Source organism: Bemisia tabaci, chromosome 3 (genome assembly GCF_918797505.1).
Source record: "Bemisia tabaci chromosome 3, PGI_BMITA_v3".
Classification (NCBI taxonomy): Eukaryota; Metazoa; Arthropoda; class Insecta; order Hemiptera; family Aleyrodidae; genus Bemisia; species Bemisia tabaci.
The window spans coordinates 10023188-10050515 of NC_092795.1; the positions used below are offsets into that span (position 1 = coordinate 10023188).

Consider the following 27328-nt stretch of genomic DNA (forward strand, 5'->3'; position numbering starts at 1 on the left):
ATTGAATCATTCCTTGAACTTTTGCAGATTTTCTCGCACAGAGAAGAAAACACAGCAGTTTTAAAGATTGCCTTTGAGTAGTTTTCCGTTTAAAAAATAAAGTATAAGTCTGCAACAACGTCGCAAACCGAGTTATGTGATTGCCGACTTACACCGTCAATTCGCTTTTATTGAACATTTTCGCTACATTCCATTGAAACGTATGAAAAACGTGAATAGAGGCAGATTTACAACGCTACGAAGTTGCTCACGACTCCCCAGTCGAAACGTGTTTTGCAACGATGAATGACGATTTGAGTCGTGGCCTTTTAAAACCTATGAGACAAAGGTATCAGATCTGCATAGGGCGTCTCGCAATACGCAACGACACTGAATAATCGACCCTTCATCGTAGTTTTAAATGTGTCTGTATCGATATTCGATTGTCCACGCTTCGCCACCAAGTCGAAGGGGTCAGGACGGAAAAGCGTTACGGTGTCCAATCATCCCTCTCGCACAAACTTCCTCGTTTCTCGCGGATGCGAGAAAATCGAATCAACGCCCGGCCGCGATTGGCCAGAATTGCTTAATCGTTCGAAAATCATTTCCCGCGCTCACTGCCAAGCATCGCGAAACCTCACCGCTGAACGTGGACGATGCACAACCCTTTCTCAGTGAGTTGACAGCAGCGGACGCGTGTGACGTCACGAGTCGGCCGCCGGGCATGACCGGAAATGGACGGTCCTGCAGCGCGTTTCCGGTCATCGCGCCCGTGCACCAGCTCCACGCTGCCAGATTGTCGAGGATTTTCACGCTTTTGCTGGGTTGTTCTGCCGTATTACGGGAAAACGTCGTATAAACATTCGAATATTGTCAAATTTCCTCTCAGGAAACATCTATTTTTGAAGTAAGTTATGAATATTTTTCCTTGAAATTTTCGGACTTTTTAAATAAAATTTAGAACAAAATCCTCCGAGCGATCAGAGGAGAAATATTCACAAATTTTCCGGAAAATTCGTAGTTTTTCCGAGGAAAGTTGGCAACGCCTGATGGCTCATACGGCGTTTTCCCTTAGCATGGCAGTATTGGGGTGAGTTTTCATGCAGCGAGGCAATCGTGCATAAGTGCATTATCCGTGAGTATTGCACTGTTCCTGAATGCCTCGACCGAATAGGACAGGCGATCACTAATATCGGCAGTGAAACTTTAATAACGAGAATCTCGTTTTTGATGTTTCAAAGTCTTCGCTCCTGCTTTGTTTTGTGGAAGGAAAAATCAACGGCATAGCATGTAATTTTCACGGAATGTTCTTCACACGGAGAGAAAGAATTACGGAAGTTTTCAAGACATGGCGTCAAGTAGTTTTATTTTCATAAAATGGAGCACGACAGGAGGTTTTCAACGTCGCAAACTGAGATACGCGTTTCCGTAGTTTCGCCATCGGGAAATGATCGTCCATGGAAGAAGGGTCCTCAGTTCACAAAATTTCAAAATGTATTATATATATCATTGGGTACGATTATTTGTACCCTTTTCCATGAAAATTAAATGAGATAATACAGAAGAAAGTAAGGCGTGTAACTCCCATAAAAATAGGCGAGCCATTGCCGCATGAATCGGCTCCACTTTATTTGTATATTTATGAATAATTTACTTATTTCTTCTTTTCAATTTGATTATTATTGTATACTTGAACCGCCCTTCTTCGTGCATCTACGACGTATGAATGCAATGACTGACAGGAGCTCCAGCTTTTTCTATGGCTGGGTCTGGATGCAACTATTCGTGTTCTCAGGATGTCCGTGTTGCATACACGAAAAATTGCAGGCGCTTTGGTTTTCATAAGCACAACGTATGGACGTGCTGCGGTTGTTAGTTCTGTAGGGGTTTCTACGCTGCATTTACAATCCTGCTTACCATGAAATTCTCGAAATGCGGATGAGTTTTGTAACACAATGGCAGCGTTGTACAAAAATGCAAATTACGGACATTTTATCGGAAGCAATTTGCCGGAGAGGCATTTGCGGTGCCTTTGTCGATTTGTTTTTGCTGGAAAATTTGCACTATTTGGCAACGGTGCCATGATGCAACAAGATACATTTGAAATTCGATGAGCTCATGGTAAACACGATTGTAAGTGCAATGTAGAAAACTCTGGAGAACTAATAAAAACCGCAGTGATCTACCATATGTTGTTCTCAAGAAAACTAGAGCGCCTGCAATTTTTTAGTATGCAATCCGGACATACCGAGAACACGAACAGTTGCATCCGGACCTAGCGATTGAAACAGCCAGAACGCCCACTGTAATCTCCACTTGTGCTAATTAAATGTGTCACCTATTCCTTGACTTTTCCCTGGCGCTTTAGTGTGTTCTGACGAATCTGAAATTATAACGAACACTCGTTAAATTTTCTATTGTCTCTTGTGCTAATTTGTGTGTCTCAATTTTGTTTTGCACGACGCAGTTAATAGTCCCCGTATTTATGGTTACTTTGAGTCTCTTATCAAATTTCAATTTTTACCTAACCTAACCCAACTTATTTTGAACATTTCTAACAGATAAATTTCGCTTAATTTTTTCTGATCCCACGCGAAAATCAGGAAACTTTTTGTCAAAAATTGCTCAGGTACATTCTTGTTAAAAATGTAATTGCTTGAGCCAATTTTGCAACCATTTGCTGACTTTCGGTTTCTTTTGTTTTTTTCTTTTTCTCGTTTTTCATCGCGTGATTCTTATACAATATGAAATAACACGAATTCATTATTAACTTGAATTTTTACTTTTTTGTTTCAGGTCACCCATGGACTCGATGACACAGGCAGCAAACGGTTTCCCCTCCGTTCTAACCGCTCTTCGTTTCGATTTTCGAAAATCCTGACACTCCAGCGCCAAGTCCACCTCAAAGTCGGGCTGCCGGAAACTTCGAAACCTCACGTGGTACGATTCAGGTCCTGGAGTCCCAAACGAGTCCCACTCAGACTTTCTTCATCGATTTTATTACGTTACACACGCAGAGCTAGTCTTCCTCGATTTAGCAGTTTTTCGTGCCATATTCGAAATTTTTTGTGCCGTCGTTCTTGTGTCATTGATATCCGCTCGAAAACAGTGAGACTTAAGCCCAAGACGTTAGATCCCTCCACTGAGTTTCGAATTTTAACTTCGCTTCTACCCACACTCATGGTAATTAAGTGTACTTAGACACGTGATATCCGAGCATTAAAATTCAACATTTTGATGCCCTCTTGGTCCTTTAGGCGTTTGCCAATTGATTTTATCGTAGATAACAATTTTTTTTTTTCTTGAACTTTCTTTTAAACAACGGAAGTGTCTTGGCGAACTTCTTATTCTTTGATTCCTAAATTTGCCTCCTAAGATTGATTGTCTCACCGCTCTCTCTCTTAGGTTAGTCCCTAACGCTTCTCGCAAGGAATTCTATTTAGACTAAATGAAAGCTTAATAGCTTTCTGTCCTAATTGTAGTAGACTTAGATGCGTGCTAATTTTCAAGGCCTTAACTAAAACTATAAGTCTGTTTAGAATATTGTTTGCACTTTTTACTTAACGCAAATGGTTTGCTTATAAAGCCACTAACTTATTAGCTTAAGTAGGCAATTTCTATTAATTTTGATCGTTAAGCTTTAAGTTGAAATTTGGATTGATATTGATCGTTGAGCTTTAAGTTTTAGAAAGTTATTCCTTAACCCTGTTGGTATTATCTCGTCCACTACCGACTCTTGATCGTAGCTTACGTTCTCTTCCTTATTTTGGCCTTTCGTGTTTAAAAAAATCGTTATTTTAGTTAACTTCTGTGATTTTTACTTCTTTCTTCAAGGCTGAATTCGGTGTTAGTAATTATAGGTGTATGAACAAGGATTAAACTAATCAAACACCCCCTTAACTCTCATCCATCTTAGTGACTTAAACTCGTGATCGATAAATAGTCGAGTAGTTCAATTTAATAGTTTTCATTTCAGCATTCTCTGAAGAATCTTTGAATCTTCTAATCCCACCCCTTAGGAAATGACTTTCCGTGAAAATGATCCTTATCATAGCAATTTCTTATACTTTTTTCCAGCGTTCTCATTTCTTGCTTATTCTAGCATTCTGATTTGAGTTTGTAACTATTGTACTCGAAAATTTAAGCTTCAAGACTGTTTCGTAACTGAAGTTGCGAGAAATTCACTTTTCGCCATCACTGTAACTTTAATTTTTAAACCCCCTGAAATTTTTTTAATCTAGTGCGTAGATTAGCTGTTTTGTTTATCAAGTTTTCGTCCTGGTCTTTTTAGCTAGAAATGGCCGTATAACTCTACAACTTTTCATCATCGATTGACCAGCTTCAACTGTGTATCTTTTGTGGATAAGTGTGTCGATTGTACTCTGATATGTCAGTCAGTCTGTTGCCATAGGTTCGTAAATCTAAAAATCAACTTGCATAGCTTTAGTAGGAATTCAGAGAGGCCTTTTGAAATATTTAGCCGAGGGGAGTTTTTTTCTGTTGACCCCTCGATAGTGTCCTATCTACATTTCGTAGACATCGCTCCTGTTCTTCCAATTTGATTGTGTTAGAGATCGTGGAATTGTGCGATCACTCTCTCTCACCTATGAAGTTTCATTCATTCACAACCAGAGGTTTTAGAATTAATATTTCCTCAGTATCAAGCTATAAAAATCTGTACAATCAGTAAAATTAATAATTTTTCGCGCTCTTATTTGAAAATTTTGGAGGTAGTGGAATTCAATAATCGTTGACTTCCATCCATAAAATTTTCTTCGTGGCTAGAATATCTGGAATCGGGTTTACTCGTTAATACTGAGCGTGGAATCAGAAACCGTTTCCAGGGTTTCTGAAAAAAAAAACAACTTATTATCTCATATACAATATTTTCATACAACGAGTTTCCTGCTAGAAGGTAAATGCTAGGTTCTCTTCGCAACCGTAGCATTCAGGAATAACCGTCCTCAAGGTTTCTGGAAAAGAAACTTAGCGTCTCATACAACGTTTTCATACAACGAGTTTCCTAGTAAAAGATAAAAGCTAGGTTCCTTCGTAGCCGTATCATTTAGAAATCGATTTCCTCGTCATTTAGTAGAGCAAGATTTGGAAATTCATATAATGCCCCTTCAAGAGGCAATGATTAGGCAATGCAGTGCTGGACGTATCGCGTGTGGTATCGAGTCCCTGTAACGGCGCCATGGACGATGAGGGCGACCGGCTCTCGGTGGTCTCCTCGCAAGAGCGGGACCCGCTCTCCCGGTTGTCGGACTGCCTCCCCAACTCCCCGGGCTCGTCCTGGGGCTCGGGTTCCATCCCTGGGAGCCCCCGCCTCCGCCGCTCCCGCCCTGGCAGCCCCGCGGCTCTCCCCTCCGTCGAGGATTGCTACCGCTGCGTCGAGCTCCAGCTGGAATACTCCCGCTTCAAGCACCATGCCACCAGGGTCAAATCCGTCCTCCACTCAAAGGTAAGCATCGTCTTCAGCATTTCTAATGCTAATACATACCTATGAAGCCGCTTTTATGCACAGCGCGCTCTGCGACACCTACCCGCCAAAGTCTCCTTTCCTCCCAAAGCCTCTCAAGGAGTTGGCACACCCTCATTTCTTCTAAAAACCCCTGTCGCCACCCTTTCACTGGGCGTCCCCTTCGTCTAATGCTAATATATTTTTGAAATATCTTTTGTTTTAACTCTAGCAGGGTGTGTACTATGAACCTTCAGACGTTGCCATTTTTCTTCCAGCCGAATTTTCCGGGAAACCTGAGAATAATTTTCCTCCAATTTTTCACAGACTTTCATTCGGACCGCGTTTAGCAGAAAAGAACCAAGCCACATTAGTCATTGCCAAATTTATCTGAATGGAAATTTAATGTTTTACAAGAGGACGTTTTTGTGGATTTTTATTGAAAATTTTAAGGAATTTGCTTCTTATTATGCTGAAAAATCACTGAAATTTGCACTATAATTTGCACAACCGTTTTCATATAAAACATTTAATTGCTCAGTTAAATTTGGCAATAGCTGATGCGGCTTGGTTCCTTTCTGCTCAACGCGGTCCATTTGTAATTAGATCTAAATTATCTAAAAATTTCAAAGGGAATTACACATATCTCTCCTCAAACATTCATATTACATCGCTGGAATCGTGGCAACATTAGAATGCTATCACGGCGTTTTTCCTTGGCACAGCAACACAATTAGGCCGTTTGACCCTGAAACACCCTGTGTAATGTCGAACACAAAGCGATGTGCCCATTGCAAAATGAGGATCAAGACAAAAGAAGGAAGCTCCGGTGCGCAGAGATGAAAGTCCCGAATTTATGCGTGGGAAGCTCCTGCGGGTAAACACTTGTGCCAACTCAAGAGTGGATATGTGTGCTCCTTGTTGCTACCGTGTGCGTTTGAACTTTGCTGTACGCCCGAGGCTGGATCCCTGGTCTACCGACCCTGACCTTTCGTTTCTTTTGCGTGTTGTCTTCAGTATTTTCATCTCAAAACTGAGAGAAATTCAAGGATGAAACTGCAAAAAAAACGCGTATCACGGTTTGCGATGCTACATACCTTCTAATGTAAATATTCAACATTATTTCTTGTAAACTTCCTTGATGTTTTTTTCTCTCTGTATAAAATATATTCTGGCAAAAATTCAAGCGAGAGTGTCGGTTCTTTCTCTTGTGGTGAAATACATTGGTAGCGTGGATTTTAAAACACTACGAAGGAAGTACACGTTTTTTTCAGTTTCACTATCGATAAGAGCCGACAACGGGGAACAGACGCAAAAATCACCCAAGTCCGGATTATACTCCTCAGTCGCTTATGTGTTTTAGGTTGCTTTTAATCCTCCCGAAGAAATAATCAAATCCCCGCTTGATCACAGTTTAGCAATACAAGCCCACCTGAAAAATGCCAATTGGAAAACGGTCTTTACACCCAAGACCACCAAAAAGCTTTTTCAAGTTGAATCTATTTTTAACCCTTCGAAACCTTTTTTTAAAGCTTGAGCCAAACATCCGTCCTACGGGAGCTTGACGGAACGTTACAGCTTCAGGAAAAAGAAAGTGGCAAGAGAAAAACTGCGTACGTATTATACAGCTTAAGGGAGCTCAACTTCTGGATCCCGTTGTATTTACTTCCGGACGGCCCAAATATTAAATTTTTATCCGGTCACTTGTTCGGAGCCTCTACCAATATTGATTTATCACCAGGAAGGCCTACCGGCTCGTCCCTTCTCATCCCCAGCAGGGCGGCTTTTCTGCCGTGCCAAGGAAAAACGCCGTATGAGCCTTCGAGCGTTGCCAAATTTCCTCCGATGAAATACCTTTTTTGAAAAAAATCAAAAATATATTCCTTTTGAATTTTCAGAATATTTTAGATCAAATTGCAAATAAAACGATTCGGAAATTGGAATGAAAATATCAACAAGTTTTAAACGAAATCTGAATTTGTGAGAATGATAACTCACCAACTTGAAAGTGCCCAATTTTCATGGAAGTCCTCGAAGATGGCGCATATATGTCAACTAGGGCCTTTTATATGTCCCAAATAACTTGTCCTTTGGCACCGAAAAGCTGTTTCTGAGACCAATTTCTTCATCCACCGTGCAGTGTTTTGCGTCTCGGACATTTTCATTCCTCCGAGTTGGTGTGGTTTCATCCTCGCTGATCAATTTGGCAACATCCCAAGGCTCATACGGCGTTCTTCCTCGGAACGACGGATTAGGCCGGCCTCTGAAAGTTAGGTAAATATGAAACTTTACAGGTGGGGTCAGCAAAAGTTCAAAAGTTATTACACCCCTCAAAAAGGGAATCGGCAGGCCTGCGGAAGGAGGGGGAGGGGGGCGTTAATGAATTTCTTACTCGGAGAAAACGTAATCAAATCTCGTTGGCCGGCTCGATTTATAATTCACGGTCCATATTGGACTAGTCGAGGGGCGGGGGTGGGGTAAGGATAGGACGAGGGAGTGGGGTTGTGTCAGTTCACAGAGCTTTACATGTCAAACGGCGGAAGGACGACCCTTAATTATATCTGAACAGGGTCATCGTATCAGAACATGGTTGCCGATTCGGAGGGGATGAAGATGAAGGGATGAATTGGACCGAGCTCATCAGAAAGGAACCAACGCACATTTTCGACAAATTTGAGTTGAGAATGTTTTTGAATTTCACTAGTCGTATATATTCACCTGTCCAAATCTGCGAAAGTCGAAAAAAAAAGAAATTAGTTCGTGAAAAGAGGAGTTAAAGTTTATTTTCTACATTGAGCCTTACGCAGGGATAAAACAGCAGTTATTTACCATCTCCGAATAGTCGTCCCTCTAACATGAAGGCGTATATCCATTTCCACGTGAGCCTTGTTGTCCATATAACGCCATGCGCTCCGAGGCTCATGAGGATATAGAGGTACGCCCTTACGTCAGAAGAGCGACGAAATGTAGTTCAAATGGACTGCTTTTGCAATTTGGAACTATAAATTCTGGCTCTTCTGGAAAAACACCTATTGCATAGGGAAACTAATGGCACATACGTTATTTCTATACCGGGTTAGAATTTATAGTTCCAAATTGCAAAATGTAGTCCAAAGAATGTTTATACTCGTTATGACTTTCCCATCCCCCGAATGAAAGCATTTTTATTTGCTTCAATAGTTTACCACGCACTCGTATGTCTTGGAATCAAAGCAATTACTTTTTGTCTTATTAAAATGACGCTGTCAGGACCTGAATCGTCGCTGCTTTTTGAGCCTCTTTCTAAGATTTTTAACCGTAGTTGACGATCATATCGATGGCTGAAGTGCGACAATGTATCTCCATTGCGGTGTTTCAAAATTTCTGCCCTAGTTTATTTTTTCGAAGAGCACGGAGAAAACATCTTCGTGCGTGGGACTCGAAATTTAGGTCATATGGATCTCTGAAGTTTTCAGATTGAGCATCTGAACTCTTAAGGTCTAGCTGTCGAGGTTCGGATCACACATCTGAAACTTCAGTTCTTACATCTGAAGTACTTCGGTTTTCACATCCGAAAAACTTCGGTTCTCACATCTTAAGTACTTCAGATGTAAGAATTGAAGATTCAGATGTCAGATCTGAACTTCGGCAGCTAGACCTTAAGTGTTCAGATGCTCAATCAGAGAACTTCAGAGATCCATATGACCTAAACTTCGGGTCCCATGCACGAAGTTTATTTCTCCGTGAGGAATACATGAAGTTTACATCTTGAAATTTGCAAAGAATACTCTTCTAACAGAGAGGAAAAATCAAGGAATTTGTCAAGAAATTACGTTGACTAGTTTTGCAAGCAGAGAAAAATAGAAGTACTACTGAAAGACTTCAACTTCACAAACGGAGATACATGATCTCGCACTTCAGCCGCCGAGATGCGTGTTTTTTTCGCTCGTGTGCCTTGTGTTCCACCATGCAACGCAGTTTCAAACGTCAGGCCTCATTTTCTTGTTTTCCGATCCGGTCATTTCAAGGCGCCGAAAATTGCCACATCGGCCCGTCGTAACCCCACCGAACGCCACGCGCCAAGTCGCGAGTCGCGAGGTTTGGCAACGTCGCCCGGTAGTTTAATTAACACGGGGCGCGGGGCTATAAGTAAACGCATCTTGTCAATTATACGGGTCGGACGGAATAGGGGTGGGGGGTTGACGGACACGGCCTCTCTCTTCAACCCCTAAAGAGAGGCGATCGGACCGGCATGGCAGCGGTTAAAACCCGCGTCCGAAGTCTGACGCCTCACGTTCGCAATTTCCTCCTTCAGATTCCTCGCCGCCGAGCGTGATTTTCTCGAGATCGGGATTGGAATATTGGGATTGAGTTTGCCAGAGGGAACATGGCATGAGAATCCTGACCTCCGGGTTCATTTCGTAACTTTTAAAATGTAGTCTGATTATCTCTGAGACGAAGAGAGACCCTCCATCGCTGCCGTGCTAAGGAAGAACGCCATATGAGCCTTCAGACGTTGCCATGTTTCCTTCATAAAAACGAATTCACGTAGAAAATTGTGATGTTTTTCCTGAAAAATTTCAGACAATTTTGTTTGGAATTCACTCTGAAATATCTGCAAATTCCAAGGAAAAGTATGCGCAACACAGGAAAAAAAAACACATTGGATCTAGAGTCCAGACTCTTAAAAACATCGACAAGAAAAAGTACTCTTGATTCATTCAGAATCTAGCTTAAATCAAGAACCAAGTCTCTTAATTTAAGCGGATTTCGTTTTGATTCAAGCAAAAATCCGATTGAATCAAGAGTATTTCTTCTTGTCAAGTTTTCAAAAGTCTGGACTCTAGATCCAATGTGTTTTTTTTTTTTTTTTTCCAGTGAATTTTCTTCAAAACTACATGTATTATCCAGCAAAATTTGGCAATTCTCGAATGTTCATACAGCGTTCTTCCTCAGCACGACAGATTAGTATCCTGTCAATGCTGCCGTGAGAAGGAAAAACGAGAAGCAGCTTACCTGCACAGGATACCGCATGCAACTATTCGAACTCTCAGGAAGTGATCTGGTATAACCGCCCAATTGAAGGCGAAATAGTTTGACGCCGCGCGCCATCGCGCTCGCGCTGCGTAGTTTCCAGTGTTTCGTCGCTTGTTTTTTTTCTCTTTTTTTTTCTTTTTTTTTTGGCGGACCATCACATTCATATTTCGCAGGCAAATATTAATATCAGACCTTCCGTCAAATACTCAAGCAGGTATTACTTTTTTCGAAAAATGCAAACATTTCGGCATGTCGCTTACTGGAACACCAATCTTTTTAAATTTTATCCTCCAAATTTTCCCGCTCAATTTTTATTTCTCAGATCGCAAATATTATGCATTTCATTAAGAACCATAATTTTCGAAGGCACCCAAAACCTTACAACAATTTAAACAATTTACTTGACGAGAAGTAGTGTCAGTGTTGATCTTAGGACAAGAATGTTATATTGAGGAAACTACCTACCTCGCCGAGTAATTTTAATTCCACAAGTGAATCAGAGCTTTGACTTTCGGAAGTAACTTTTATATCACACAGAGATACTGGATAGGGAGTTTAGCAGTGCGGAGTCTCTAAAATTATACATTGTTTCTGATTCCGTGCTGAGGATTCTTCATCTAAGGTTATTCGCGCTCGGTTATTGGCTGCTGTCAGGGGGAAGGGGGTCCAGATACCACCAGAAACATGCCACTTAGGTTATTGCGTATACTCTCGAGTTGAAAATGCATATTCTTCCGCTTATGGCGGCGCAGCTGCAAATTTCACAGCCTTTACTTTATCGTGGAAGGAACACAACCGAGTCGGACGTTGCCAATTTTCACCGGAAATTACGTTATTTTAAGCCCCGACGATGCGGGTGGATTCATCGTTTGCGTCTACACTTGTCACCGGAGGCTTTGAGGCCCCATCTGATAACGGGAGAGAGGAGCCTGCGAATTGTTTGCAAATGCAAAATAAACGACACTGCCGTCTGCATTGTTGTAAGCTCGTGCGCAGCCTCCGCTATATTTTAAGCACTTTCGAAACTTTAAAAAACCTCAGAATATATTTTGAATTCATGAGCATGTACTATACATGAAGAATTGAAAATAGTTACATTATTGGAATAAAGCTTCAATAAGTGCAGTGGCCGAAAAAAGTTGAAAAATGGCCAACAAACATACAGCTTTGAATTAAACTCACTCTCGGTTTGTTAAAAAAAAGTCAATATTGTGAATTGACCATGAGTTCATCAGAAAGGAACCAACTTACATTTTCAAAAAAATTGAATTTATAATGTTTTTGAGTTTCTCTAGTTGTACATTTTCTCCTGCCAAAAACTCAAAGTCGAGAAAAAAAGATTCATGTGTGAAAAGATGAGTTAAAGTTTACATTCATCGAGTCTTAAATAAAACTTCAAACCTCTTTTTCTCAATATCAACCTAGTGTGGGTTGGTTCCTCTCCGATAAACTCTATCCAAATTCTCTCAAGAACTTTATCTCCTTTTTTATCGCTTGAACTTTAACCCATCATAATGTTTTGAGATAATAATTTTCACACAGTTTTTGTGGTATATTTATATTCCACGTTATGCAATTCCTATTCTACCTTCGAAAATTTTTGCCCGATTGATTTGAACTACATGAAAGAATTTACTTTTAAGGAAAGGATTTAGTTTGTATCTGGATTTATCGTTTTAGTTTGTATTTGTGTTTAGTCATGATTACCAGAGTCAATCTAAAATTATTTACTCACATAAGATGATTCAACTAAATTATTTTGGTCCCCCCCCCCTCCTCTCTTCTTTTTATGCTTTTTTGTTTGTTTTCAGGCATTTATGTTTATTTTCTCTCTCTCTCTCTTTTTTTCTGCACGCGATGGGGTGTCTTCTATCTAGTCAATTTCTTTTTTATCTAAAGATGGAATAATTCGTGGAGTAAGTCGATTTTTTTTGCTCAAGAATTCAGGACTAGATACAGATTGACAAACGAAGAAACAAATGTTACTGTGCAAGGAGAAATTATTTTAACACCGTGTTCACAATTTGTTTTTATTTCAAGTCAGAATCCCAATCTTGTTTATCCGTGTTTGTTTCGTGCAGCATTTTTTTTTTCGTACCACTTGACGGCGATGTTGGGCGGTCGTGCCGTATCGCAACGCCATCAAGTCAAATTTTCGCCGAGGAATAAATTTTCCCGCCCGCGAAAATTACGCGCTAAGGAGCTGCGAAAACAAGTTGCGAAGCCTCCCCGTGCCTCCCTCTCGCAGGCCGCGCAGGACGCTTTTCTTCTTCGAAAGGAACCTCTCTGAGAGAAGGCGGGGTGGGGCGGTGTAGAAGGGAGGGGGCGTTTTGCGAGTAAAACACTGAGAGGAAAACACCAGCCACACGACTGTAACACAGAAGCGGCGTTGTCAGGGCCGTCGTACTACCTGATTTTGAAAAATCGGGAAGGAGTTGCTATCAAAACTTTTACGATTGAAGAAACAGTGGGAATTTAAGTAAGCACTGCAGGATGTCTAGCATCACAACTGAGTCAGATTGGGTTTAGTTAGGTCACGCAACTAAACTAACTCTCCGGCAAAGCTGGGAGTATCACTCGAATTGAAGGCGCCTCAATACTGAATTTGTGCACACTGTTTCCCCATTTCCTGATTCTATCAGGATTTGAGGTCAATCAGGATTGAACACCGATTTCATCAGGATTTGAGGAAAAATCGGTCGTTAAATCAGGATTTGAGAAAAGTCGGCCGTCCAATCGATTTTTTTATCGAGCTTTTTTTGTGAGAGTTACATTCCTCTTGCGTGAGGTCAGGATTTGGAAATATTATGAAATCAGGGTTTAGCAGTCAAAAATCAGGATTTCCTAAAATGGGTAAAAAAAAAAAAAAAAAAAAAAAAAAAAAAAAAAAAAAAAAAACTAGACACTCTGAGCGAGAAACGGTGTAATTACATGTCCGAGAGATGGTTCCGGCACGGGAGTGGGTCAGTTTTACGTAGAACGCGATTCTTGCATCAAAAAATATTGAAATTAACTCCTAACTAAGATATTAACGTTTCCATTTTACATTGCCATGCCTTATGGCGAATTATTGTCTGAGATGCTTCCTTCGTTATCATTTCATACTTTCGTCGGTGAAAATATTACAATTTGGATGTCCCAGTGAAGCTACGAAGAAGGATCTTGTTCTTCTACTATAAAAGTAGTAGTTTTTAATTGGAAAATGTAAACCAATTAATGAATGATCGACCTAAGAAGTAAGGAATCGGACATGTTTGACAACGTGACCCAGACCGTTGTCGAGGCAGCACGAAACGAAGGAACGATAAACTTGAGGGAGCTAAGTTGTTGAAGGAAATTAAAAATAAATACTCTGCCTCTGTTGAAAAGGGAAAGAGGCAAATTCGGCCCTCGTTCGGGGAGTCTAGTGGAACAGTGTCGCACCCAATTGCCAAATTTCCTCTAAATAGTACAAAGAACATTACGCCCTCTCCTGGACGAAGGAACGTAACTCATCCAAAGTTGCCAAATTAGCTCAAACAATTAATTAATTTTACAAAAATGTATCTGTGCTATTTTTATACCAAATTTGTCTGATTTTTGCATGAAATCTGGGGGAGTGTCAGTGAAATTATCAATTAGAAATGCCCAAGATTCTCCTGGTTACTATGCAATTTCCGAGGGGAAATTTGGCAACATTGCAATGGAGATACGTTCTTTTGTGAGGGAAATGACGATTAGTGTCATTGTCCTTAGAGGCTCTTGAGGAATGAACAATGGGCCTTTGGACAAAGAATAAATTGAAGCACCACGCAACGCAACATGTTTCCTCTTTAAAATTTCAGTAGGAAAACGGATCACTCAAGAGAAAGTCCGGAAATCAGCTCCTATACAATAAGATATTAAAGATATCATATATACTCACCCTTCGGCGCACAGTGGATTGAGTCAATTAGAGAGGTCGGATATGAAATTTTTGACAAAAACTGCGAATTTTGATGTTTATTTCATCACATTTTTAAGTTTAAGAGTGCTATTAGAAGGAAATTTCACGAGGGAACGAATGGAACCACCATTAGAACCTCGAAGTTTTGTATGAACGGAGTTATAAACGTTTAAAGTTTGCAAATTTTGTCCGACCTCTCCCATCGACGCGATCCACTGCAGCGGTACACCCCTTTGAGGGCCCTTGCGTCCACAACTACGTCTCGCCATAACATGCTATCTTCTGCTTTTTTATTCCAACCGTTATTTTTCAACTTTCTCGAGTCCTTCTCTACCTCATCTAGCCACCGAAGTCCAAGTTTCAAAGTGTATTTTATAAATTTCTGACATTCTTAACATAATGTTCAATCGATTTTACTGACAAAATGGTACCCATATGGCTTTATCCCTATATTTTACTGCCTCATTGAGAATTCTGTAATTGGAGTGACGCAAGGATCGATTAATTTCAACAACACAATCTAGAAAACGTCCGATGTCCAAAAAATCAACTTTTGGTAAACCGCAAAAAACTGTGGAGGCCTTTAGAATCGGCGTTTTGAAGAAAATCAAGGCATGTGTTTCTTAGTAAAGGGTTGTAGAAAAGGCACACAACTGTGTCCCATTCCAACTCCCAATCAGTGCTGAGTAATTTTAAAAAAAGGGCTTTGGACATCGGACGTTTTCGCATACATTGCAAAAATCTGCCCAAAAACCATTATTTTTGACCTCTCCAAAAACCTTTAAACTAGAGTAAAACATAATGTCAGACCTCCAGTAACACAAAAAAAAATATTTCTCTTTTCTTCGAGGCTTCAGTGAAAGTTACGTGACGGCGGAAGAAGAAAATTAATGGACATCGGACGTTTTCGCATACTTTGAGATTGCCCCTCAAGATATGTGTTCAGGATTGCCTAGAATGCATGAAATCGATTAGAATTATATAAAGTAGGGTGAAATTATTCATCTTCAGAGGGTCCTGAACGAGAATCCAAATTTACCCCCTCGACAAATCATGGGAACCCCCCCCCCCCGAAAACCCCCAACATCAAAAAAACAGTCATAAATTGGTTATTTTCTCTCGTTGTTCTGCTACTAGAGCACGTTTTGAGAGCAGAAATTTTTTTCTCATATAATTTCTCATCTATAGGGAGTTCTTAACGAGAATCCAAATTTGACCTCTCGACCAATCATGGGGACCCCCCCGAAAACCCCTCCATAATCGAAACAACTGTCAAAAATCGGTTATTTTCTCTCGTTTTTCGGCTACCATCGCATGTTTTGGGAGCAGAACTTTTTTTCTCATTTAATTTCTCATCTATAGCGGGACCTTAACGAGAATCCAAAATTGCCCCCTCGAACAATCATGGGGACCCCTCTAAGCCCCCCCCCCCCCCCCCGATAAAAAACGGTCAAAAATAGGTTATTCTCTCGTTTTACGGCTATTATCGCCAAAGCCGTTGATTTTAAGACAGAGTTTGTGGATCTCACATGAAAGCAGATAAAAATTCGGTCTTATTTAACCCGGTTTTGAAATTTTTCTGATGAAAATTGCGGTCATTACAGGGTTCTCATAGATAGCCCAAAATTTTCAAAATTTCGTTTTTTAATGGTTTTTTGCTTGTAACTGTTGTTCAGCTATTCTTTAAAGTAAGTAGATCCTTTCAAATGAAAGTAGATTCAAAATGCTACAAATTCGTGTATCAAGCTTGTCCTTAGAGCGTAACGAGACGGCACCCCAGCGTTGCAAAAGTTACCGTCTCAAAATGGATTTTCCGGGGCGGTGCAGTCCGCGCAACCACTCCACTCTTTTGCTCTACTCTAGGATTGCCTAGAATGCATAAAATCGAGTGTAATTATATAAAGTAGGGTGAATCGATGTTAAACAAAATAAAGTGTGAACTTTTTAACAGGAAAACTCATGCTAAGGAGAAAGAACAAGACAAATACTGGAGTAATACATTTACCGGACGGAAACTTTAGCATTAATCATGACTTTCCATCTATAAAAAAATTACAGTCAGTAAAATGGTTTTGAAATGCGTCTTAAACAAGTTAAAAATTGAAAAAAGATTGGGAAAGTTTCGATTACTTATACAGGTTGTTAAACAAAAATCATGGGCTATCATGTACCGTTTTCGCAGAATTTAAAGGGTCATCCAATGAGGTTCCCTACCTCTTATCTTCCAAACGGAAAGAGATAAATCAAATCGGTAAAAAAGCTCTTATAAGGCATACTCTAAGCTTTAAAAGAAGCTCAAGTTTTTGAAAATTGGTCGAGGGGTTCGCGAGGAAACTTAATTTTACTGCGACAACTTCCTGTCGCCGCGCGCCCACCTTCGGAGTTTGGATGCGCGGAGAGTCGATTATTTCAGACTTGGGTTTTCGCCGCTAAGCATCATATCAAAAAGAAATTTGAAGGTTTTTATTAAGTAGACCTTACCTTACTTTTTGACGAAGTCCCTGCCTCTGTTTTGACATTTCTGGTATCAATATTGCAGCTTCATGATGCCCTCCGCGTAGAAGCTGGCTCTTGTCTTGGGACCGAAACCAGTCATTGACAAGCCCTCTACACTTCCGAATCAGTTGCTTTGCATAAGAAAATTTCCCTCCATCTTCCGTACTCTTACGATTCAGCCTCATGTGACTTTCGTCTGTTCACTGAGCTGAAAAACTTCCTCGGAGGAAAGCGGAATCCGAATGATTCGGAAGTACAGAGCGCTGTCAATGACGGATTCCGGTGCCAAGACAAGAGCCAGCCTCTACGCGGAAGGCATCAAGAAGCTGCAATATTGACACCAGAAATGTCAAAACAGAGGCGGAGACTACGTCAAAAAGTAAGGTAAGGTCTACTCAATAAAAACCTTCAAATTTCTTTTTGATATGATGCTCAGCGGCGAAAACCCAAGTCTGAAATAATCAACTCTCCGCGCATCCAGACTCCGAAGGTGGGCGCGCGGCGACAGGAAGTTGTCGCAGTAAAATTAAGTTTCCTCGCGAACCCCTCGACCAATTTTCAAAAACTTGAGCTTCTTTTAAAGCTTAGAGTATGCTTTATAAGAGCTTTTTTACCGATTTGATTTATCTCTTTCCGTTTGGAAGATAAGAGGTAGGGAACCACATTGGATGACCCTCGTAAATGGACATCGGACGTTTTCGCATACTTTTGAGGTTCAACCCCCTAAATGGGGGCGAAAAAACAAAAAACAGGTCAAATCCGTCTACACATAGATGCGCCTACCCTCGAAGATGACGTTAAGCCAAAAAACTCAAAATCCAAAAAAATGGACATCGGACGTTTTCGCATACCTCGATTGTTAGAGAGAGCAATCAAAATATGGATAGAATGTGATAGACGAACAACCGTGCATTTGCAGATCGGAACTCCGCTCTTGGTTCGCCTTCAATTAGTGGGTTATACTTTCCGCGCTCCTACGAGTTAATATAGTTGTATCATAAGTTTGACCTAAGACTTTTCGCTGTATTCATCACGTTTGGAGCTAAATGGAAAGGAACTCGGAGAGAGTTGAGAAAACGTGGCTCATGGATGTCATGAACGGGAATAAAGATTACACGAATTGAACGTTTTTCGTCATCTTTGATCCACTCATTCCCGAATTCCTATCCTCGTCCCCTCTCTCAATCCGTTTGTTCCTTGCCGTGTCCCCAATATCCCTGTCCATTCAACACTGGGAAAAAAACGCATTGGATCTAGAGTTCAGACTCTCGAAAACATTGACAAGAAAAAGGACTCTTGATTCAATCAGATTTAAGCTTACATCAAAAGGAAATCCGCTTAAATTAAGAGGCTTGGTTCTTGATTTTAGCTAGATTCTGATTGAATCAAGAGTACTTTTTCTTGTCCATGTTTTTAAGAGTCTGGACTCTAGATCCAATGTGTTTTTTTTCCAGTGAAGTTTATAATCTTTGCAATTGGCTAAAATGTAATCTTTACTCCAGTTTGTGACACTGTGACAGGAACCAAATGGAACCTGTTTGTGTTTGTGTAAGGGAACCAATCAGAAATAGATTCGTATTGTCTTTACTCTCAGTATTAAGGGACTCAAAGAATACTTATTTCCGAAGCGGACGCATTAGGTGCGGATCCGTTTCAAATTTCGGAGTCTCAACTTGTAAAGAGCCGTCGTTACACGGGATGAGCGAGGCGCGGGCTCCGCTGCGGCGTCACCCTTGTTTTCATTTCACCTCGTTTAAGCTCAAAGAGGCTGTCGTCATAATCCGTCCGCGTCGGTCGCGGTTTGTCATTAATTGTTCAAAGTCTCTCCCTCCCCCCCCTTTTCCCGTATCGGCCGTCCCTGCGATCCCCCCTCGAAGCTCACTAATTTTGAGACTTAATCACGTGCCGGCGCACGGTTCAACGGGACTCGCCGGGAATGCGCGGTTGCCTCAATACCTGGGTCCCTTCACCTCTTTGAGGAGAATTTAAGGTGTCTGAACTGGATGTTTGCGAGGTGGAAGAAATATTGAGAAGACACTTAGGTTTTTGTTTCTTTTCTGCTTTCATGTTTCTTTTGTGATCTGATCACACACCTAAAAAAGTTACGGGATATATAGACTTACCGTCCATTCCGGGCTCAGAGGCCGAAATTTCCGGGTGATGGAGCAGTAGCTTCAAATGCTCTGGGCGCTACGCCCGGAACTTTCGGTCTCTGAGCCTGGAAGGCAAACGGTATTTCTATATAACCTGTAGGTACAGCTTCCACGGCCGGAGTTTTTTTTTCAGTTCAGAGGTGTTAATGATCATTGACACTAAAGCACCGCTTTTAATAAAATAAATGTACGTTACTACTACCACCCTCCTTTCTTCTCTTTATGGATCTCCACCTGTGTTATCTTTTACCTCCTTTTCTTCCTCTATCATGTAAAATCATGACAGCAACGAATAACGCCCTATTGTCGAAGGCTCACAGGATCAAAATCTGGAAAGTAGCGAAAAAGGACCTTCATTGTTAATTTCATGACTTGTTGATTTTTCCGCTTAAAAGCAGAAAAAAAGAAGTGGGAAAAATTCATTTATTCGAAACTCCTTTTATTGCACGCTTATTGTCTCTGGTATACAACACGGAAGAAAAACCCGTGTTCAACTTGATACATTTTGAACGAGAAGTAAGTTTTGCAGTGGATTTTAGGCTGTGCGCAATAACACCTCGCTCTATTCAAGTCTATATTGGATGCCTCGGGCTTCCTCGGTAGACCCTCTCGAGAGCTCTAATAAATGACCGTTTTTCAGGAGTTTAAATCTACGGAATTTTTATCCGCCGTAGCCGAGCACGATCCAATTTCGACTAGAACCTAACACCCTCGTTTCACCTTTTGAAAATGAAGATTTCGAGTCTTAAATGAGACACCCCGAAGAAGATCGAGATCTGAGGGAGGGGGCGCGGGTAAGCTTCGGGAGGGGATGTTAACGATGTTGCCAGACTCTCTTCTAAAGAACATTTTTTCATGCGTTTCGTCGTGTAAGTTTCTTGAAATTTGACAGCGGAGGGCTGGAATAATAGGGATTCAATCAAGCGCGAAGGGGAGGGGGCGCTGGAGCACCGAGGCTGAAATTACCCGGCTTTGTAAGAGCCTTCGCGGCGAAAGGTGTGCCGAGATGTCAAATCGTGGTTCAATTTACTATTTCCTTTTTTTACTTTCAATTTTTTTTGCCCTAACAGTGTTGTTATACTCACTGAAAAAAATCTCGGCGTATTTACTAAGAAAAGGGTAAAATTACCAAGAATTCAGGGTTCTATTTGATCACAGTTTTTTCTTGGTAAACTTACCATTTATGGAATTGGTAATTTTACTGGACCTTGGTAAAAACGCCAATATTTTTTATCGACTGTGGTAGAATTACCGAGATAAAATGGCAAAGTTACCGGGAATTGATTACCAATAAAAGTGGTATTCTTACCTGAAAAAACAGTAAAAATACCGGTTTTTAGGTAAGCTTACTAGTTCCTGGTAAAATTACCAATAATTGGTAAAAAAAGTGAGATGGTAAAGGTACCAACGGACTTTTTGGTAAAAACGCCGAGAATTTTTTTTCAGTGCTGCATTTTACAGTTTTTTCTCTAAGCCGGGATCGTGACAGTGTACAATTTGTAAGTGAAAAACGAAGTATTTTACGGTTAAGTCTCGATTATCCGCGATTTGAACTACTCGCGGTTTTTTAGTGACTTTGGTTCAAAAACGTCGCAATTGTATGCCGCAAACGTCCATAATAAATTTTTTCCAGGATTGATCTTTGCCAAAATTATTTCTTTGAGGTAAAATTACTTCATATTTGATTAAAAATAACATTTCTACCCATCACTTAAAAAGTTCTTTAATGAGTTATTTCAACTTAAAGGCTTTTAAACCCCTTTTCTCTGGCCGAATACCAAAGTTTCGGATTATCCGCGAATTTTGATTATCCGCGGTAGCTCTGGTCCCAATCACCGCGGATGAACGAGGGTCTAAACCGCGAACTTTCATTCAGTATTCCTCACATCGATCCCTTCGCAACGAATTTTAGCCCGTTGCACTGGCATTATGGTGGCAACACAGCTCGATGAAAGCGTGGGGAGAAGATGACGACCGGATGGGAAAACGGAGGAACATAAGCGGTAAATGAATAAAAATTGGTGCGTCGATTTGTATGCAGTTGAAACGTGCGTATTTTCCCCGCTCCGAAAGGAGAAAATGATTCCCGATAAATACTCCCCCGTATTTTCCAGGGGTTTCTTATTTTTATTTATTTTTACTGTTCGACAAACCCCAACCGATCGTCGCCTTTCAACGCCAGTTTTACCTCTTGCGGTAGCTTAATGTCGCAAGCCCACCAGACCACGTCTCCCCTGACTTCTTCTTTGGGGTTCCATTCTCGACCCTACACCAGTGGCGAAGCGTGGATCACCGAGTGCTCCTATTCCATTTCTGTCAAAAGTAATTCCGGAACTTCTTTGTTCCAATTCCCCCTCTCCAAGACCGTCAAAAGTTCCGGAATTCTTTTCAGATTTGCTCAAAAGTTCTGAGAAAGTTCCGGAAAATTCAAAAGTTCCGGAAAATCTCACCGAAATTCGGTACTAGTTCCGAGAAAAGGGAGCACTGGGATCACCTAACCTTACACAAAATATCGGTTACTTTTTCTTTCCATGCACACTCCTATGCTGCCGTGTTAAGGAGGAACGTCGTATGAACATTCGAGAGTTGCCAAATTTCCCTCGATAAAATATTTTATTTTTGACGACCTTCTTGCACATTTCTCCTTGAAATCTTCGGATATTTTAGATGAAATGCCGTACAAAATTGTCTAAAAACTTGAGAAAATAACATTCACAGTTTTCCCAGTAATTTGGGTTTTTATCTGAGGAAACTTGGCAGCGTCTGAGGGCGCATACGGCGTTCTTCCATAGCACGGCAGTATGCACTGGGAAAAAAAAAACATATTGGATGTAGAGTCCAGACTCTTAAAAACACCAACAAGAAAAAGTACTCTTGATTCAATCAGAATCTAGCTTAAATCAAGAACCAAGCGGATTTCATTTTGATTCGAGCTAAAATCCGATTGAATCATGAGTATTTTTTCTTGTCAACGTTTTCAAGAGTCTGGACTCTAGATACAATGTGTTTTCTTTTTCCCAGTGTGGTTCAAATAATTTGAAAGTGTGAAATTGAAATTTCTCGAAGGATGGCAACTCTACCGAGCGGTGTGCTCAGACGAGTGGACATCGGCGGACACGACACGAAAGACATCTGCATCGAACGTTGTGTCATCGCTTAATCAACGTTGCATGACATCGATGAGAGCTCCAGCTTTGAGCCACGGGTTTGGATCGAGGGGTCTCAGAATGCTATTAATGTTTTGGATTCGATGGAGCGTCATCATGAAATGCTCATTAATCCTCCATCCATTCTCTCGTCCGTTTCTTCCTCTCTGCGCTGCTGCGGTCGGGAGACTTCCTCTCGAACTGGACACTCGCAACTCATAACTCGCCTCGGATTTTTTCCTCGAAAAATACGTTCGAACCGAACAACCAGTCGATCAGTTTTTTAATCTCATCGAGGGCTGGAGCGAAGGTAACTTAGTAGCAATTTTCTATCAATTGAAAACGTTCTGTTTAGTAGGAAATGCATAAGATTCAAAAGAGTTCTTATAGGTGATTGTTCTTCTTAATCTTTTAACACAGCCTGCTTTTTGACATGCATCATAGCCGTCATTTGGCGGCATCTATGTATGCACTGTTGAATAAATAAATCTCAAGATTATGGTGAATATTTATTTAATTGCTTCCTGAACACTTGAACATTCGATAGATATAGAACGCCTTTACTATTGTAGTGCTATCTTCTATCCAAAGATTTGTTTCTATAGTCTAACTTGTTTGATTTTTTTATGAGTATGATACGAATTTGTGATGTTTGAAATTCTTTGATAACTGTTGGAGGGACACTAACTTCTTCCATTGTGCTCAGTGGAATTTGCACAACGATGTGAAAAAAAAACTAAAGTTTAAGTTTATATGGGAACTGGGTCAAATATTTACACAAGCCTTGCATATTTCTGAAAAAAAACTCGCTTGAATTTACAGCGTTTATACTCAAATTTTGTATTTTTTTTCTCTTGAGTTTAGGAATAAATCGACAACTTCCGAGTTTATTCAAACTCAATGACTATTTCTAAAAACACAATACTAGGAATAAACTTCGGTGTTTTTGTGTGTTTATTCACAGGGTTGGGTTTTTTTTTCTGGAACACGAGTAAAAATTGTGGGAAAAATTGTTTAAAAAACATTTACAATGATGTGTATGAATATCAAAGTATGGACTATTTTAACACAAATCTGTTCAAGTATATACTCGGGGATGTGTGCGAGTTTTTACGCTGACACAAGGCTTGTGAAATCATTTGACCCAGTTCCCGTATAAACTTAAGATGTGTAGGAAGCGAATTTTTTACAGAATATGCACTAAAACTGATTATACTTGAAATCATTAATATCTCAATGTTTTCAAAAACTGCGTTAATGCACCTTGTCTTCTAAGCCCCTCACCTACAACAGTACCCTGCACTCTCTCCCAGTTCTCAGAATTTCAGCGATTGTTCCTCGATTAAAAACCAGGAGAAAAGAAAGAGACCCTCGCTTGCTATAACTTTTACAGCAGTTCACCAGGCAAGGATGGTTCCGTCCCAAGCAAGCATAAACAAACTCGAAATATTGTCGTGAATGAAATTAAAGAACTTTAAAAAAAAAAAAGTTTAGTGCTTATCTCTGAACAAGGAGGTTGAATGGCGTCAACATAGTTTTCGGGTTGATACCAGTCGCGCTCTGATTTAAGTCCAGTCCCTCGAAGGTACTGTTGGTATCTGCTAAATACATATGTAAAGCCGCTTGACCCACTCCCTTCAACTTGAGCTTTTTTCCGCTTCTTCTGAAATTGAGTTGGATAATTCTGCCTAATAATATTCAAACTCTCTAAAGCTGCATGGGACCCACTCCTCCCTCTTTAACGTATAGTCTCAGCACTTATTTCCCCAGATATTCCCGCCAATATCCGGATGATGGACGAACAGCGACACCAGCGATTGAAGGGAGGCCAGCTTTTAACTCGATTGGATCCGGTGCGCAAAGCGATTTTTCGAGCTCGAAAGAAAACTCAACGTCTAACGCCCTCGGACTGTTATCGGAGTCCAGGCGTCATATCCCCCCTCTCCCTAAAGGAATGGGGTGTCCGACAGTTCATCATCTGTTTTACTGGTTTTTTCCTAGAAATTTTTGTCGTTGTTCTTTCGCGGACTCTACCGGCAGATTTCAGAGCAAAATCGGAAAAGTTATGAATAATTCGATGGCAGAACCGTCTCTCTCAACTAGTGGCGTGGCGTGTTTTGCGATGTATCGATTTATCTGCCGTATAAACCTATCAGAAAGGATCGATAAACAGGCTGTTCGCAACAAGCAATTTGACAATCGATTCTTTGCCGCAGCTTCAAATGGGGAATTATCGATAATCGATCATTCTCACGCCTCGCTGCTTGCTCCTAATCCTTCGATGCCCGTGAGGTTTCTTACGCGCTAAGCCCCAAATCGGGTTGAATTGGCCCTCATCTAAATAAATTGATTTCAGAAGTTTTTGAAATACTACCTATGATATTTCTATAGTTTTGAACGTAAGAAAAAATTTTTTGAACTTTTCATCTTTTGGTAACATCCTTACGCTTTCTCACCCTCTTCCCTACCCTCTTCAGAAGAGATAGTCAGGTTTTTCTAACGAATTCCGTTTTTTCTCCTTTGTTTCAGGTAATTATTGATGCACTACGGACCTTGCTCGCTCTTTGTAAGTTTATATTTTCTCCTCCTCTTTTCTTTCTCTTTCTTTCAACCCTTCCTGGTCATTCGTTGGCCCTTAGATGCCCAACTTATTTTTATGCTCAAAGATACATTTATGTACATCGATGCTGATAGTGTTTGAAGTATTTTCTATGTTATTTTATTGTTTTTTAAGGTAAGAGATACTTTTTTGGAAATTTTCGCATTTTTGGTAACATACTGCCGCGCTCTCACCTTCTTTCTTCCTCATCGGCCATAAGTAACTCCCTCAGATAATACAGTCGGTTCAAGTTGACCCAACTTGGGATTTTTAGGGTGTGGCAGTCAAAAAAATTCCTCTCGCAAAATTTACGAAATTCGCCCCTTCAGACGTTTCAGAGACTTCCAAAAATTTTCCCCCCTCCAAATGAATGTTGATTTAAACGTAACAATTAAAATGTTGAACATATTTTAAACTTAAACTGAACTTTTCTAAAATTTCAAAAATAAGAGACACCTCACCGCGCATTGATGACGGGGCAGAGATACAATTATTTGTGCTTTATGGATGTCCGTGTTGTATCAGCAAAATTGAAGGCGCGATGGCGCGCCATCGCAGTCAGACTCGCAATGTTCCGCTCTTTGTTGTCAATGAAGAGTCGCTCAGATTCGGCAGAAAAATTAAGAAACGAGACCCCTGAAAACGTCAAGAAGAATATGTCTTCGGGGCTGGTCTCGATAATTTTTGTTGCGCAAAGCGTGTTCCATGTGAAATTTTAAAGAGGAAACATTTATAAGATTGCTCAACTTCGCACCTCGTCTAGTGGTTCATTAATTGTGATATGTGCTGTTCAAATTTATCTTTAAGAAACGGAAGTGGGAGGAAACAATTTCCTACGTATCCGAATGATCTTCTTGTAAAGCAACATCTTGATACGTTTTTGTTTCGCCAGCCAACAGCTTAGTTTTAGCACATTTATCACTCGCGAACTTTTCCTTCTTTTTTTTCTCGTCAGATAGAATCCTCAGCGAAAAAAAGGAACAACCTCTTGGCGAGGGGAGGAAATTTAAAGATTGACGGGCTAAGAGAAGGCTTGATACAAGGGGGTAGGAACGGAGGAGTGTGAGAGGGGGCAATTTGTTTAAGATAACTGATGAGCCTAACCAAACCGACGGACAACCCGCGCGATCAGATCGTACGACGGGTTGCGCGGATGCTAAATTGTAGGGGAAAAGTGAAAAGAAAAATCTAAAATAAAGAACATTTTTTATACATTGTAGTAGAGCGGCTTTGCACGTGAAAAAATTAAGAGCTGGTAAACGCATATTTTAAGAGGGAAGAGAGTCAAAGCCACTCTCATTACAAATAAATACATTTGGAATATATCATGAATATTTTGTAAAGCAATTGAAAGATGTTCAAAAACCTTTTTTTTTTTTTTATTTTGTGGACATTGTTTTTGCATTTGAAGACAATTATTTTAAGTAAGATAATTTTTTGTCTTTCATTCATATTGGTCTCTTATTAATTTAAAGTTATGGTTAGGTTGTCAGGTTAGGTGTCGAAGAGCGCCAGGGAGTGCTACAAAGCGACTCATATGTATGTAAACCAAAACTGTTAAAATTTTTATTTAAAACAAAACAATCAATTCTCTTTGACGTAAGATGATAGTCATACGATCACAGCCAAGGTGACGTCGTGACTGAATTATGCACAGTACTCCAACGTAAAAGTATCATTTTACGAGCAGGAAATCCTATATGAGGACTTATCTGTAACAATAGCGGATGTAAAAAATTACCTTTTCCAAACACATTCAAAAAACTGTTTTGGCATCGAGAAAATTTTGAGAAAATACTTAAGATGTGATCTTTGAGATCTGTACATTATGCCAGAGCCAAACATATTAAATTTTTGTGTGAACAAAACAGTTTTTTAAGCGTGTTTCGAAAAGGTATAATTTTTCACATCCGCTATTGTTACAGATGAGTCCTCATATGCTGTTTGGAGCAACACTAGTTACGCCTAACTAGGAAGTAAAGAAAATGTGCATTTAGAAACTTGGCCTATGTAAAAATGTATTCGATTTAAAGAAGCATTTTTAGGTGAATAAAAATTTTTGAAGGTAATTTTTAATTTTTTTTTTTTTTTCATTCAAACGTGGTTTTTTTTTCCAGTTTGAAGAAGTATCACTTTGTCGATACGTGATAACTTCAATTTTCTTTGAAATACAAAGAGACTATTTGAATGAAAAACAAAAAAATTATTTTACCTAAAAAAATTGTCTTTAGATGCCAAAACAATGTCCATAAAAAAAAATATTTTTTGAAAAACTTTTTAATGAACTCGAACTCGATGAATGCACTGCGCCGTATAACAGACGTTCTCACAATAAACCGAGTCTCTCTGGAGGTTTTTTTCCCACCTTTGTAAGTTTAGCTTTTATCAACAGCCGAGCGAAAGAATGCTAGACCCGTCGTCTTGCCGTCGAAAGGGCGCAACTCACTCTCATGTGAACCCTACAAAGCATTGACTCAAATAGAAGACAAGGTTCATTTTGAAATGTAGTTGCGGCCTTTTACGTCAGCGGAGAAGCGGATCATAGAGTGACGT

At 40.3% G+C, this 27328-nt stretch overlaps 1 protein-coding gene across 7 annotated transcripts in view; it reads left to right on the plus strand.

Annotated features, from left to right (window-relative positions):
- Positions 1-27328, plus strand: part of LOC109030972 (uncharacterized protein CG43867) — a 259857-nt gene that overhangs the window by 47884 nt on the left and 184645 nt on the right. For all 7 annotated transcript variants that reach the window (XM_072297737.1, XM_019042216.2, XM_019042220.2 and 4 more), the window contains one exon: positions 2776-5443. In XM_072297737.1, the coding sequence (XP_072153838.1) occupies positions 5177-5443 (267 nt within the window). In that variant the 5' untranslated portion in view covers positions 2776-5176. The remainder of the gene's footprint in view (positions 1-2775; positions 5444-27328) is intronic.